The 14,341-nt window shown below is 36.8% G+C and overlaps 2 protein-coding genes across 2 annotated transcripts; one reads left to right on the forward strand and one right to left on the reverse strand.

Annotated features, from left to right (window-relative positions):
- Positions 1-402: 402 nt before the first annotated feature.
- LOC146475532 (phospholipid phosphatase 1-like) lies at positions 403-10,509 on the forward strand. Its single transcript, XM_085115914.1, has 6 exons — positions 403-802; positions 2,787-2,908; positions 6,315-6,518; positions 7,490-7,547; positions 7,966-8,142; positions 8,834-10,509. The coding sequence occupies exons 1-6, from the start codon at positions 596-598 to the stop codon at positions 8,990-8,992; spliced, it is 927 nt and encodes a 308-aa protein (XP_084972040.1). The 5' UTR covers positions 403-595; the 3' UTR covers positions 8,993-10,509.
- Positions 9,703-14,331, reverse strand: LOC146475533 (protein PET100 homolog, mitochondrial-like). Its single transcript, XM_085115924.1, has 4 exons — positions 14,231-14,331; positions 12,482-12,568; positions 12,182-12,214; positions 9,703-11,579 (listed from the first exon to the last, which is right to left on the reverse strand). The coding sequence occupies exons 1-4, from the start codon at positions 14,261-14,263 to the stop codon at positions 11,484-11,486; spliced, it is 249 nt and encodes an 82-aa protein (XP_084972050.1). The 5' UTR covers positions 14,264-14,331; the 3' UTR covers positions 9,703-11,483.
- Positions 14,332-14,341: the final 10 nt, after the last annotated feature.

A 14,341-nucleotide genomic window follows, 5' to 3' on the forward strand; every position in this document is an offset into this window, starting at 1 on the left:
AACCAGTTCCGGAATTTGTTTTCTTTCCGTTTATGTCGATCTCATTTTTGCAGGATGTTTGACAGTTCGCTTGGAAAAATAAATCACCCTTGGAAATTCGATCTTGTGAGTGTTTCATCGCAGGTCGCGATCTCTGTCGACATTTTCCCGGGGGGGGGGATGCCTATGTATTACAGTCGGGGGAGGGGGAATGCCTATAACAGTCGGGGAGTGGCTTGTCATTCTGGCATGAATTACGAACATTTGACACCACATACTATAATGAGAGAAGACGTTATGTAGTTAAGGATAATCGTAAAATGAGAAATATTTGAGAGTTAAGGATAATGTGCGATGAAAATTCAGTTACCTAACCCCATGAACGATTTCCCCTCCTGTCCCTCCGGTAGCCTGAGTGACATTCTACGTCATCTTATATAACAGGGCTTATGATAAATAGTATTTGTTTTAGTGATTAGTCCGCCAGCTTTCATTCATTGCGTATCAGGTCAAAGGTGTTGTGGTATTTATACTGCGACGAAACGTTCAAACTCGGCATAAGGGCCACGAAACGCTGGTATTTGGACCAAGAATAGCTAATCTTTGGGATTCAGCAATGTCCTCGGCAAAGCTCTTCCAAATCGCTGATTTGGCTTGTCTTTTGATCGTTGGTCTGGTGAACGCGCTTCTTGGGTTAGTGATCCCTCCCTACCGACGAGGCTTTTTCTGCAACGATGACAGCATCAGATACCCTTACACATCTCAGGAAAGTCTTCCGACTTGGGCGGTCATTGTTGTATCAGTCGTGGTTCCAGTCGTTGTGGTAAGTATTTAAGTTTTGAGCGTTCGGAAAATAGCCTCATTTAAACAAATGTTTCTCAACGTAGCTCAACACTTCCCGAGACGTGACAATCGATAGTTCGTTCAAGAATTTGTGGCGTGGGTGATCGAGCCGAGACACGGAAGGTGACGGCATGTTTTGTTCTAGAAACCTTTCAGTGAAGCCGACGTTTTTGTCATACTCTCACGACAACAATAAACATTCTATCTGAAGTCTGTAACCTTACGTTTCAGCAAATCGGTAGAAAAATTAAGGTCTTTGTGACTATCATCATGAAATGACCACACGGGGCCTAATATAGACCGCTTACAAGTTGTTTTCACAAACACGTACAGAGAAACTGGTAAACTCTTTACGTTTCGTCAGTTTAAGGGTTCCTGTACTCTTGAAACAAAGTCTCTTACATTTTCCGTGTTACGGATTAATTCATATACGCCATATAACTATATAAGCTTTGGAAATTGCATTACATAAGCTTTGTTTTTCGCCAGTTGCTTATCCTCGAAATATCTAGTACGTGTTTTATTACACATTTCTGGTTGTTCAATATTTTACGAATCCGGTGTGTATTAACTCGAAAAGGGTAATTTATTTATGAGCGGTTTCCGATTAAAATCACGCAAGTAAAATATTGCTAATATCGGGAAAAGAAATATAGGTCGTGGAAACGTTAAGCTTAAGCTTATCGCAATGAGATCTTTCATAATATGACCTTGTTTATCAGAAAAAAATTTGAACTTCTGTCACGATTCTTTCCACGTTCACACAAGTTTTTCCAGGATAGTAATGCCCTCTGTACCTAAAAACAGCCTTATAATCGCAGTAAGAGCTTTTATTTCGCAATCGTTTTAATTTAACAGTTCTTTAATCAATGTAAATTGAACTTGTTGATCGGAGAGGAAATTGATCTTGAGCCACGATTCAAAGATTTTCTCTGCCTCCTAAATAATGTTTTTTTAAAGCCTAATATATCCACTCCCTGTAGATGAGTAGACAGCTAGCCAAAGGTTAATTAACAAAATTTGTTCTCGCGTGCAAGCGTGTTAGATCCATCTGTTGATAAATGTTTTCATTCTTGTCTTTATCACAGCTCACATGCTCAAATTTTGATAAGCATATTGGTTTTGCTATTCTAATAATCTTTCAGTCGCCGTTTTTTTTTCTGTTTTTATTGATTCTCTTTTACTTTTGTTGAGCAAATCATATTTCACTGTCATTAGACAAAACACAAAGCGGTTAAATAAATATTCAATAAGTGGTAAGATATTAAAAAAATAACGTTTTGAATCATTGTAAGATAATAATCGATCAACGTACTGTAGAAACTTTTTCTTTTCCAAGCATAGAAAAATTGAACGGCTGGGAGCATTTAACTGACTCAAACGACTTTTCGGATCGTTTTCTGTTGTTTTAGCTCAAGTTCCCCGGAGTTTTCGCATGTGGCCTGAATTACTTCAGGAAATTAAATGTTGCTCCATTGTTCACGCTTCGCCGGTTTACGATAAAAACCTATGATTATGGGCAAGATTTCCGTTTTTATCACAAAATTAAAAGTAGCGCATAAAACATCTCAGCCGTTCAATTGTTTTAATTTTTTTAACTGTAATAACAAAACTATTTTTAACCAGACAATAATTATTATTGATTTTTGATATTTTTGGTATTTCATCTTGTCAACCCCACCTAAAGTATCACCTTAAATAAAAGGTCATAAAATTATTGCGTGTTCAAGACGACTGGGATCCACACTCAACTTTACTGTAGACTTGTTGGACTTGCATGATCAGGAAACTGCGTTTGCTTTCTTGTTGTGTGATCGCATTTACAGTTTCCTGTGAAAAATTTTCTTAGCTTAGAGGTGAATTTGAGTTCTTTTCCAAGGTCCTGACTGTATACAAGTCAAGACATCTATTTCCAGTTATTTACAGTGACGTTATAGCTGTAATTTGTTATAATTCTATTCCAGATCATCACTTGTGAAATAGGAAGGCATTGCTATGGTAACAATCTCAGCAGAAAGCAGTACAGCCCAGATGACGATGAAAATTTGCTGTGTGGACCCTACACCAAAAAACCAGTATTCCAGAGGTAATTTTAATTTTTTAATTTAAATTTAAGATCCTCCTCGTATAGTTTGTTGCTTGCAATGCCAACTTATAGAAGTAGGGTTACGTTAGGAGACAGATCATTCCAGGTCGCAGCTCAGGCACTTTGGAATGTATTTCTTTCTTTCTTTATTTGTGCCCATAAATTATACAGATTTACATTAAAACAAGAAAGAAAAATTACTAAAGAAGAGGGCACAGCCACTTAGAAATAGCAAGCTAATCGAGCTAAGTAGTAAGTAAGTATTACCGCGTGAGATTCGTTCTATTACAGATCTACGGACTTTTAAGTGCCATTTGAAAACGCACCTCTTAAAGAAAGCTTTCATTGATTGAATTTTTAATTTTTATTATGATGATTACTAGTACCTTAACATACATTGTATATTTCAATTGTTATTATCAATGGTATATTTTTAATTATAATTTAGATACTCTGTATTTAATTATTATAGATAGAAATCATGTAATGTGGGCTTGATCATTTCATGGAAAGTGCGCAATATAAGAATTAAATTATTATTATTTTTATTATTATTATTATTATTATTATTATTATTATTATTATTATTATTATTATTACAAAGTTTCATCTGCTATACAGCTTAGACTAGCAATAATCATAGATTAGAGAGTGCATTCAATGACCTGTATCCCAGGCTGTCTCTCCTTTGCCAAGTTGGTGATAATGTCATCCGCCCCTGCAAAATCTTCAGGGTATGCTAGATACTTGTTCCAAGATCAATTCAATTAGCAGTGTGTTCTTTCTACAGCAAACACAATTAGCATGAAGCTCTTGAGAACTTCAAATTTCATTAGAGCTGTATAGCATGAAGCTCTGTTGTTTCAGAGTGAGGGTCTATTGCTTCCACTGTTTATTCTTTGTTCCATTATTGTTTTCTAAGCCAGTCCTATGAGTAATCCTGAGTACTACTTGGCAGCCCTATAGCTTAACCCTTTAATCTTAATGAGGGCTTTTAAACACTGTCTGAGAACATTGACATTGCACCTCTTGTAATTTCCAATGATATGAGAAATTCTGGATGCCAAGCTAATGCAGCAGGAATTGAGCGTCTTCAAAAACATGCTAAGATGAGCAAATTCATAAGAATTAATTTGTTTTTTAATGGAATTATGCAGGAGAAAGCAGCAAATCTTCTTTGCAGAATCTTCAAATGATTTAGCCTACTCATGTATTCACTGCATACGACTTTTTCTCACATCCCTTGCAGGCCAGGCAAAGAAAATAAGTAAGAGTAGTAGTCCATTTATAGAGCGATTCAAAAAAAGAGGCCAAGAAAAAGAGAAACTATAGCATTGAAACAAAAGGAAATAATTATTTTAAAAATAAACCCTTTTACCCCTAGCATCAAAGAACAAGTTCTAATATGTTTTCCCCATAAGTTTCTTATAAAAGTACTGGTCAGGAGAGAAGTTATTAACATTATCAAGAAAATTCACCTTGGGTGATCATATCCTTAATTCTCATGACCTCGGGTTAAATAAGCATTGATATTACAAGGAGAAATTTGATGCTGATCATTGTTAGGGCTTAAAGGGTTAAAAATGATAATAAAAGTAGCATGTACTATCAAATGTTCCAAGTGTATTTTACCTTATGATACATGCTTCCATGTAAAGAGAAACATTGAGTTGATGCTGAAACCTATGTTTTTGATATTTCGTCTGCAATTTGCCGATATTCATGAAAGTTTGATAATGGGTTTTGTAATGGCAGTTGTAAGTAAATATTTAGGAGTGAGATTTAGCCCTATAATTCCCAAATGACAACACTGTATTATTGTAATACGGTATTTGTGATTCTTGCAATCTCATATTTCATACACTCAAGCTGGGATCTCCTTCAAAAGGATGAGATCTTTGAATTAGCCATTAGTTATTAAAAGAACTGTAACCAATGTCCATGGAAAATAAGTTTCTATTTGAAATAGCAACAGGTTTGAGGAAGCTGTTGATAGAAATAGCAAGCACATTAGCCCTGTTCTATCATCAATACATTTTTGTGGCTGGTCTACTCTGGGGGATGTAAGAGGATAGTTATTATGTTTTTCACCACTGATCCAATTATGCACTCAAATTTCTCCCTGAGGAAATGTACATCCATGTGAAGTACATTTTTTGTACCCCTGATCCAATTATAATTTAGAAGATATGTTTGGGGCCATTACGATAGCCAGTGAAAATATTATTACATAATAGGTTACAGAATTGAATTTGAAGTAAATACATAACAACACTAATTAGAAATTCAAATGAAAATAGTAACAGGAACAAATTGTGCAGTTCCAAAAAAATCCATACTACCCCAAAGAAGGTCATTGGAAATTCCTAGGGGGAGAGGGATCTTAAAGCCAAAATCTTGGAAGCAAAGTATGGAGCTTAACTGGAATTTCCTGGGGGGAGGGGGGGTGCAAAACAAAAAAAACCTTCCATGGGGGGAGTATGGATATTTTCTGGAACTGTACATTAAAAGAATGCGTGTCTATGTAAGAGTTATACAGAGAGTTTTAAATCAAAGTGTTTGAGCTGTTGTTTTAAAGAGGGCTTCTCCTGATGGATAGGGAAATTTTTTTTTTGTCTTTAGCTGGAAGCTGTTAGTAGCATGATTTCAGGTTGTTGTATGTGTTTGAATACATGATCCAATTATGTCAGTAAATGTCTGATCCCTTAAAAAAAAATTGTGATTAAAAAAAAATTGTAAGCCAAAATAATTGTGATCCTCGATGTCACAAAAACTCAAGAACCTGATCACTTACACCTGACAAAATGTTGATCCCGAGTTTTTGCATAAAAGACGAGACTTAACCCAGTCTGCTGGTCAGCCCAAGCTGTCTGATCTCCAACCCCACCTTTTTGAATTTTTGATCCCTCTTATCTCCTGACATGCAACCATCCTTTGTTATTCCAAAAAAAATAATAAAATATTAAAATAGTCATCATAATTTTTTGAAAATAAGTTTCAACCCAAGGTATATTTGTCTGCCTGCTACTGGCTGTAAAGTCATGTGTATATACTAAAATTTCCCTCAAATTCATGGCAGTATGAACTTCCTAGACAGCTCTCTCCCCCTTTGTTTCCTCTGGGAGACTATTTGTTCATGTAATGGCTTATTCAGGTGGCAGGAATGCTATTTTGTAGAATATTGTTAAGACTGTATTTTCTAACCACTACCAATCATTTATTCAAGTACACGTATTCCTCTACATACCAAAGTCGTCATTTATAATAATTAATGTGCATCTAACCACCAACTTGTTTATTCTACAGAAATATGTTTGGATTTGCTTGAATGTGCCATCTTCCTCAAATATGTCTTGTTTAAATGCATCACTAAGTGAATATGTACCTTTCTTTTTTGTCTCCTCAGGGTGTATAAAATAATATTTGTGTTCCTTTACGGCACGCTAGTCAATCTCCTCTTTACCTTGTTTGTGAAAATTTACGTGGGTCAACTCCGACCCCATTTTCTGGCGGTGTGTAAACCGAATATGAGCCTGATCAACTGCAGCGAGGGGTACATTACAAACTACGAATGCACTGGCACTGATTTAGCTGTGATTGAAAAAGCAAGGTACGTTTAGCTACTGGTAAAGATATTTTTGTGAACTGTAGACTGCTGGCAGCCTAGTACATAACACATAGAGCAGGCAAAGCTTAGCATGCCAGCAAACAGGACGAAGAATTACAAAAGGGCTGGATGATACTGAAGTTGGGTCAAAAGCCATTTTCTCCTTAGCTGGTTAGCTCGCTATAGTCTTCACTCTCTCTCCCAAGATTAGCTTGCATCAGGTGACTGATTCCTGTCAATTTGAGCAGCAAACTGTCATATATAATATTTTGGTGTAAAATAAAAGTGTTTGTGACATATTGATTTCAGCTTCACCAGGGACACCTCAAAGTGACATAAGCGTACTGTAATTACGTGCACAAAACAATGCTCTCTGCAAATACCTGATTCCAGATCAATATGTGCAATAAAAAACCCTAAAAGCCCCACTTCGGTTTCAAAAATCTTAAGGGATATAGGAAAAATGTTTCTGGTAGGGTAATTACAACAATATTGATGCAAAACAAGTGACACAGATAACCATATTCAAGATAGTGACCAGGCATTAGCTCGTGCTATATTGGGATGTTATGATTTATATAGGTTTTTGCCATGCCAGGGGGCCTATACCAAACCTGAAATATCAAAAGGCAAAGAAGATCAATTTTCTCGCGTGTGTACATGGTGGTATTGTTCATGCAAAGGCAGAGTTAAAAAAAGGAGTATTGTAAGCACATACGAGTGACAAAGAAAAATCCTGGATTTAAAATTCCGTTTCTCATTCCCTTTGCGGCTTTGTCGCTTGTTTTAGCAGCTCCACCATTGATGCACTTTGTATAAAACGGAACAAGACTAATCCCCTAAAATGCTCAAGTGGCTTTCATTGACGATAACTAAAACATACTCCAGGCTTCAATAAAATAGTTGGGAAGGGTTTGTTTACATGTCGATTTCAAAAATTTTACATTTGACATGATTGACTAATTTTCTTATAGGAGGTCATTTCCATCCGCACATTCATCGGGGACCATGTTTGGTATGCTGTTCTTGGCGGTAAGTATCAGAACTTACAGTGCAAAATTTGAATCTAGTTGTAATCAGAAAGTCTCAGGATGAAAAAGTTCTGCTTTTAGTAATCCCTTTGGGAAGTCACCGAGAAGTAATTATTTTATTACTACTTTAAAAGAGTATTGCATAGTAATCCTGGATGAAGTCATCCACAGACTTAACATTCGGCTGTAGAACATAAACTGATGTTTGATTTAATTAGCGTAGAAACATCACTCAAGATTCCACCCCACAAGTGAAACAAGCTCATCACCAATGCCTATACATGTGTTTCTGACTTAAAAAAGACAAGAGACAGATCAGTAAAGCACCCTAGAATCTATAGACTTGCATAATTAATCCCCCTTAATTCTACATTCAGCTTTTGTACATTTAATAACAAGCTCTTTCTTGTTCATTGCAGCTTTACTTTGAAACATTCTCAACCAAAGACAGAGGTTTCTTCCTGAAGCCTTTCATTCAATGCGGATGCGTCATGGTGTCGCTCTTCTTTGGACTAAACAGAGTAAGGGAACACATGCATTCATGGACGGATGTCTCAGTGGGATTTTTACTTGGGGGAGCCATGGCACTCTATATGGTATGTTTCAATAGGCACTATTCGTAATTGCATTCGACGTAGTAAGCACACACTCAGATTGGAGTTGAGATTGTATGGGACAACGTTGATTCAGTGAATGAATGAATGAATGAATGAATGGATCTTGGGATGCGTATCTTGCATCCCCCGCAGATTTTGCAGGGGCGGATGACATCATAACCAACTTGGCAAAGGAGAGAGAGCCGGGGATCGAGATCAATGAATACATTCCTTTATCTTTGATTATTACTAGTTTATATATTAGATGGTAAATTTCTGGCTGAAAGATGAATCATGACATTTTCGATTGCAAGCTCCAGATATAATTAGAATAAATCAATAATATTTTTTTGTGTGCGGCAGATCATGTTCGGACCTTAGCGTGTTGAAAAAATCACTTGGGAATCATTTTTAAGTACAAGCAAAGCCCTGACAAAGAATTTTTGTTTTATCCCACAAAAGCAATATTCCTAGTCACTTAGCACTGGGTATCCTGTAGTGGACTAGCATCCCATCCAGTGGGGAGTAGTAATAGTGCTTTAAGCTACAGAAGCCAGGTTGAACAACCATTTGGACTATCAGTGGCCCAAGTACACCTTTTCTTTAATTAACATTAATAATAATTATAATAACGATAATGATAATGATATCATTATTGATGTAAATTTTCCCTTTGTCTCCTTATTTGCAGGCCTTTAAAGTTCTAAAACTCAGTGACTACATTCCACCAAGGACAGGAGAACGTAACATACACGGGGAGAAATTTAAGACCTCTTCGGACAACAACATGTTCTTACATTCTCCAGTCAGCAGTGAATTTCGTTTTAGTACTGATGTAACCTCAGCATGAAGTGCTGTCACTTGCTACATAATTACCGTTTACTGAAATTTGGAAAACAAGTACAACCGGTATGTCTCGAAGTCAAGGGAGGCGAGAGTGAAATGCCTGAGAGATGCTACTCAAGGCTCTCAAAACCATCTGAAAAAGGTATCAAAGATGAGATACCTGTCCATGGAGAAGAGAGCTATTTCAGTAGTTTTATAGTAAACATTCGACTGTCATTTAGACACTACTGATTATGGTATTGGAGTTAATTTGAAGATAATCAACTAACCATTAATTTTATTAATGAAGGGCTGAGAGAGCATTACTGGCCCAAAGACGTTTCAGATTGCTTTTTGATTTTTTTGTTCAGATTCACTGGTCAGGAGTTTCTGCATGTGGCCATGAATTATTTTTATTTTATTCCTTCAGGAAACGTTGCTCCAATGTCTTATCCGCTGCTTTGCGCTTCATTTGCAATAAAAACCTGTGATCATGGGCAAGATGTCTGTTTTAATCACAAAATGAAGCACAAAGTAGCAGATAAAACATCAGAGCTTTGTTTCGTGAAGGAATTCAAGGCCCAAGCAAAAACTCTGGTGAATACGAGCTAAAACAACAAAACGTTATCTGAAATGCGACATATACGTGTAGATCGATTGTGCACTGAGCTCTTCATTTATAAATAGCAATAATGATTTAAATGTAACATTTTGTAGCTTTCAAAAACTGTTCCGTTGAGGAGAATATTTAGAGAAATTTTAATGAACTTTTAACAGTTTGTCATTCGTTACACATGCATTTGACCTAAAGATATACAAAGTCACAGTGTTATTGAATACCAAAACGTAGGTCAAGGTACGCAGCAAATTGACCGTTGGGTAAAGCTGTGACATGAACAACCCACTAATTAACCCTTTAACCTAATATCAAAGACCAAATTCTCCTATCTTGTTCCCATACATTTTCTAATAAAAGTAATGGGGAGAAGTTATTAAAATATCAAGAAAATTCACGTTGGGTGATCATGTCTTAATATTATTCTCATTCACTCAGGGGTTGACTAAGCATTGATATTACAAGGAGAAAGTTGTTGCTGATCACTGTTAGGGCTAAAAGGGTTAAACAATATTATTATTACTCTTTACTATGTTAAATATTATTCGTGATTTTACAAAAGACACTGCTATACTCAAGTCGTTACATTTTAGGATGGAATTATATATATTTTTTATCCATATTGGAGTCAGTCAAAAGTTTAAAATAACGTGGAAAAAAAATATAACTAAAAACGTTCTCAACAGTGTATCACCATTAATGTTATTTGACAACTATGTAGAAAATAACAGCATTTAATGGAAAGTAGTACAAAACATTTACGGAAGACAAGTGTACTTTACGTGAACTCACTAAGTATAAATAGTTTTCTACACAAAACCAGTGATGTATACTTATAACTCGGTAGAAATCTACTTTAGTATTTATAGTATTATGGAGTTTTGTGAGAGTACTATTAAAGGTGAAACATGTTTGGGTTTGAAAGACATGGTTGTTGTTCATGGTAGTGCGACAAAAAGAAGCTTTCTTTATTGGAGTTACTAACAATAAAAATATATAACCCACAATCCTGGTCAATAGACCTTTCTCACTCAGTGGCCATGTTGAGTCTCAGGAGAATAAAATGCTTTGTTTTTGCATGGCAAGTCTGGCACTGAATTTGCGTGTGGGCGAGGCTTGCCATGCAAAAAACAAAGCTTTTTATTCTTCTGACACTCAACATGACTGCCTAGTGAGAAAGGTCTATTGAGTTAGGGACACGTGTCTCTTTGAAAGTTTTTTCCACTAAACTTTGCATCAACAGAATCAACATCTTTGCTGTATGTTGCTCATTGATGTAATCCCCCCCCCCCCCAACACCTACTCAATGTTTTCATTTTTTTAATGTCTTGTAGGCAACCACTTGACAAATGGTCTGATTCCATGCTACTCAGAGTTTATGAGGAACTTTTAGTGACAACCAAGCACTGCTCTTATTGTAACTAGGCAAATGCATGCAACAGATTCTCTTAGAATAGTTAGATGTGTCAGACCTGTTACCTGAAGAGACTCCCTGTGGTTTAACTCTCGTAAGCGACCACTAAATCTTGGCATGTTGGGTGGTTGCTTAAGGGAGATTCCACTGTCTTTTTATTTACAGCAATCCCACAATACTGCACTCTAGAATAACCCTGCTTATTGCCTGATAAGGCCAGCTATGAGCAATCAAAATGTTGCAATTCACATCAGTGGCTGTAGTAGTACTGCAACAATATACCATGATACCAAAACTTTATTGGCTTCCGTTGTTGTGTCATGTATCTCATCGTTGCATCTGTTTCGAGATATGTATCATGTTGTGAGAAATATATTGTTGCAGCCCAAGTTTGTAGCATTCCAGTGCATCCAAAATCAAGCCATTATTAAACAACCTTCCTTGATGAGCAAATATGTGCAATTTATTGCACAGTCTTTACGGTTATTAAGAATCTGTTTGTTGTTGGGTTTTTTCTTTTCGTTTTGCTTCCAGCATTTTTTCCCTGGCCTTCACTATTTCCTCCAATGTTGTTGGAGGTCTCTGCAGAGTAAAATAGCAAGGCCGTGTCACAAAAAAAAATGGATTGGTGTAAAAATCATAAGCCAATTGTATATTGCTGGAATTGGCTGATTCATTACAGTTCAATCTCAGTGAGAAACCATTCTGAAACCAACTTTCTAAATTCACCTCAGACAAGTGCACTGTTTGTAACTATGACATATCCGTTATTATCAAAAACTGGATCAATGCAACTCCAGGGATTTGATTAGCTTAGCATCCATGGTATATGACCCATTATACCATGCACAAGAAATTCGACAATCAAATTGTCTTCTGGTTGTTCTGGCAAAGAGAAATGAGCAAGATTCTAGGATCAAGCAACATTTCTTGATTGTTTTTAATAAAACAATTATTATTATTCCACTCACACTTGTTGGATATGAGATGATAATAGCCAACTCGGCGCTACGCGCCTTGCTGGCTATCTATCATGTCATATCCAACGTGAACTCGTGGAATCATTGTAAATTAATAACTAAAGGTGTTTTAAAATTTGGGGCGGTACAGTCATGTCCTGATGGTTAAGATATAAAAAATGAATCAGATTGAACTGTATGTAGACATTATTAAAAAGAACTCACATGGCAGTCTTCATCTGCAGGATAAAGTTCTTTCTGTGGGTCAAAAATATGTTTCATTATAAGCAACTGTTCTGGGACAAGGTATACATTTTAAAAGACATTTACTTAATCATGCCATTTTCAGTAGTTATAATAAATATAACTATGTAATTAATTTTTGATATAAAAAAGTTTAAATGTTTATTGTAAAGTTGGCAGAGTTTGTAGGACCAAACAACACCACACTGATTTTTTTTTTTTTCTGGTCAAAAGACCAAAAAGAAAGTAACAGTTACTGTATGAAAAACAACATTCACAAACCTTTTTCTGTGTCATAAAATCCTCGTATGATTCTGGCATATTGAAGTAGAAGAACATGGCAACAGGAAAAAACACATACATAACAATCTGTTGAGTGAATGATAAATAATATGGTTAATTAGAACTATAAAATAGGGCTTGTCGGTTGTGGTTAAGGTATAAATGCACTCAAAGCCTATGTAGCCCACGCAGTCAGAGCTTGGCCTAGTTTCTGTAGTATAAAGCAACTTGGAGTATTACTACTCCCTACTAGATGGGATGCTAGTCCATCACAGGATACCCAGAATGAAGCGACTTGGAGTATTACTACTCCCCCCTGAATGGGATGCTAGTCCATCACAGGATACCCAGCATGAAGAGACCAGGAGTATTGCTAACCCCCCCCCCCCTCCCTGAATGGGATGCTAGTTCATCACAGGATACCCAGAATGAAGTGACTAGGAATATTACTACTCCCTCCTGGATGGGATGCTAGTCCATCACAGGGTTACCCCCAGCAGTGTCTAAGAAAACAACAAGATAATTAAGAGACCAGCCTAGCCCCAAGACCCTCTGATCTTCCAACTGAAAGTCTGACATGCTAACAACTGTGAGGGAGGTAATGGTTACCGGCAACTATGAAATTGGCAATAAGAATGCACACTTCAAGTGATACTTTAGCAATCCCCAATTAATTATTAGTAAGTCAATGGGTCAGTCAGCTTATAATGACTGAAGGCAGTTAGTTTCTAAAGAATTTTTGTTGCATCAGCAGGGAGCAGAAAGGAATGTTAGGTTTATCAACAGTTGATAACTTAAATTGGCACCGTAAAGAGATTCGAGTGCTGACATTTCAAGCGTTAGCCTTTCATTAGAGCGAATCCTCAGACGGAAGGCTAACGCTTGAAATGCCAAATCTAACTTTAGTTATCAACTCTGTTGATAAACCAAACATTCATAATGACTGAGATTGCTGAAGAAATGCAACCCATGCCTTAATAAAGTTATCTATTCCATTCTATCACCCATTCCAATTCCCTTGCCCTTTCCTTCCTGTTACCTTCTCCTCCATTTCCTCCACCCTTAACATTTCTGTTCCCTCTTACCCAACCCCCCCCCCCCCCACCTCCAATCTCCCCTACTTCCCGAATATACAGAATTCTGGACAGACAAGGAAATTGTAAAAAGTGGACGACTTCTAGGAAATTCTTCAAATTCAAGTTTAAACACAGTTCGTGGGCAGCTAGTTTTATGAGCTCTTCTTAAATTAACCGAATATTGTAATGAAGTGTTATGTAAAATTAAAAAGCTTATTTAGAATAATAGTTTTAAGGAATACCGGTCAACTCGCCTACGTGCAAACTCGCCTATGCCAACTCGCCTACGCCTACTGGTTAACTCGCCTACGTAGGCGAATTTAGAACATAGCACGCTTGTTTAGGTTTATGGATTAAAGAACGAGTTAGATAGAACATAAAGTTATTTAAAAGGCATACATTACTTGAGTGAACTCGCCTATGTCAGGAAGAGAAGTTGCCTACGTAGGCGAGCTGACAAGTTGTAGGCGAGTTTGTTCGTAGGCGAGTTTGCACGTAGGCGAGTTGACCGGATACCGTTTTAAGCTCAGGTAAACTCCGAACCAAAATCCATGCCCACTAACAATGTGAGCATTAACTTGGTAAATCCCTCCTCGCACTAATAACTTCTCTTATTTAACACAAAATGAGTAGAAACGCCCCATTAAATGCGGAAAAATACTGCAAATATTACCCGGCCGAGCTCAATCTTCGATCCCATCGCCATCTTGAATCAGAATGTGCTGAGGACTGGACTCTAAGTGCGCATAAACAGTATTACGCATAATTTCAGTGACAGTAAGCC

This window comes from Pavona decussata, unplaced genomic scaffold, assembly GCF_977016875.1.
Source record: "Pavona decussata unplaced genomic scaffold, jaPavDecu1.1 SCAFFOLD_84, whole genome shotgun sequence".
Taxonomy (NCBI): domain Eukaryota; kingdom Metazoa; phylum Cnidaria; class Anthozoa; order Scleractinia; family Agariciidae; genus Pavona; species Pavona decussata.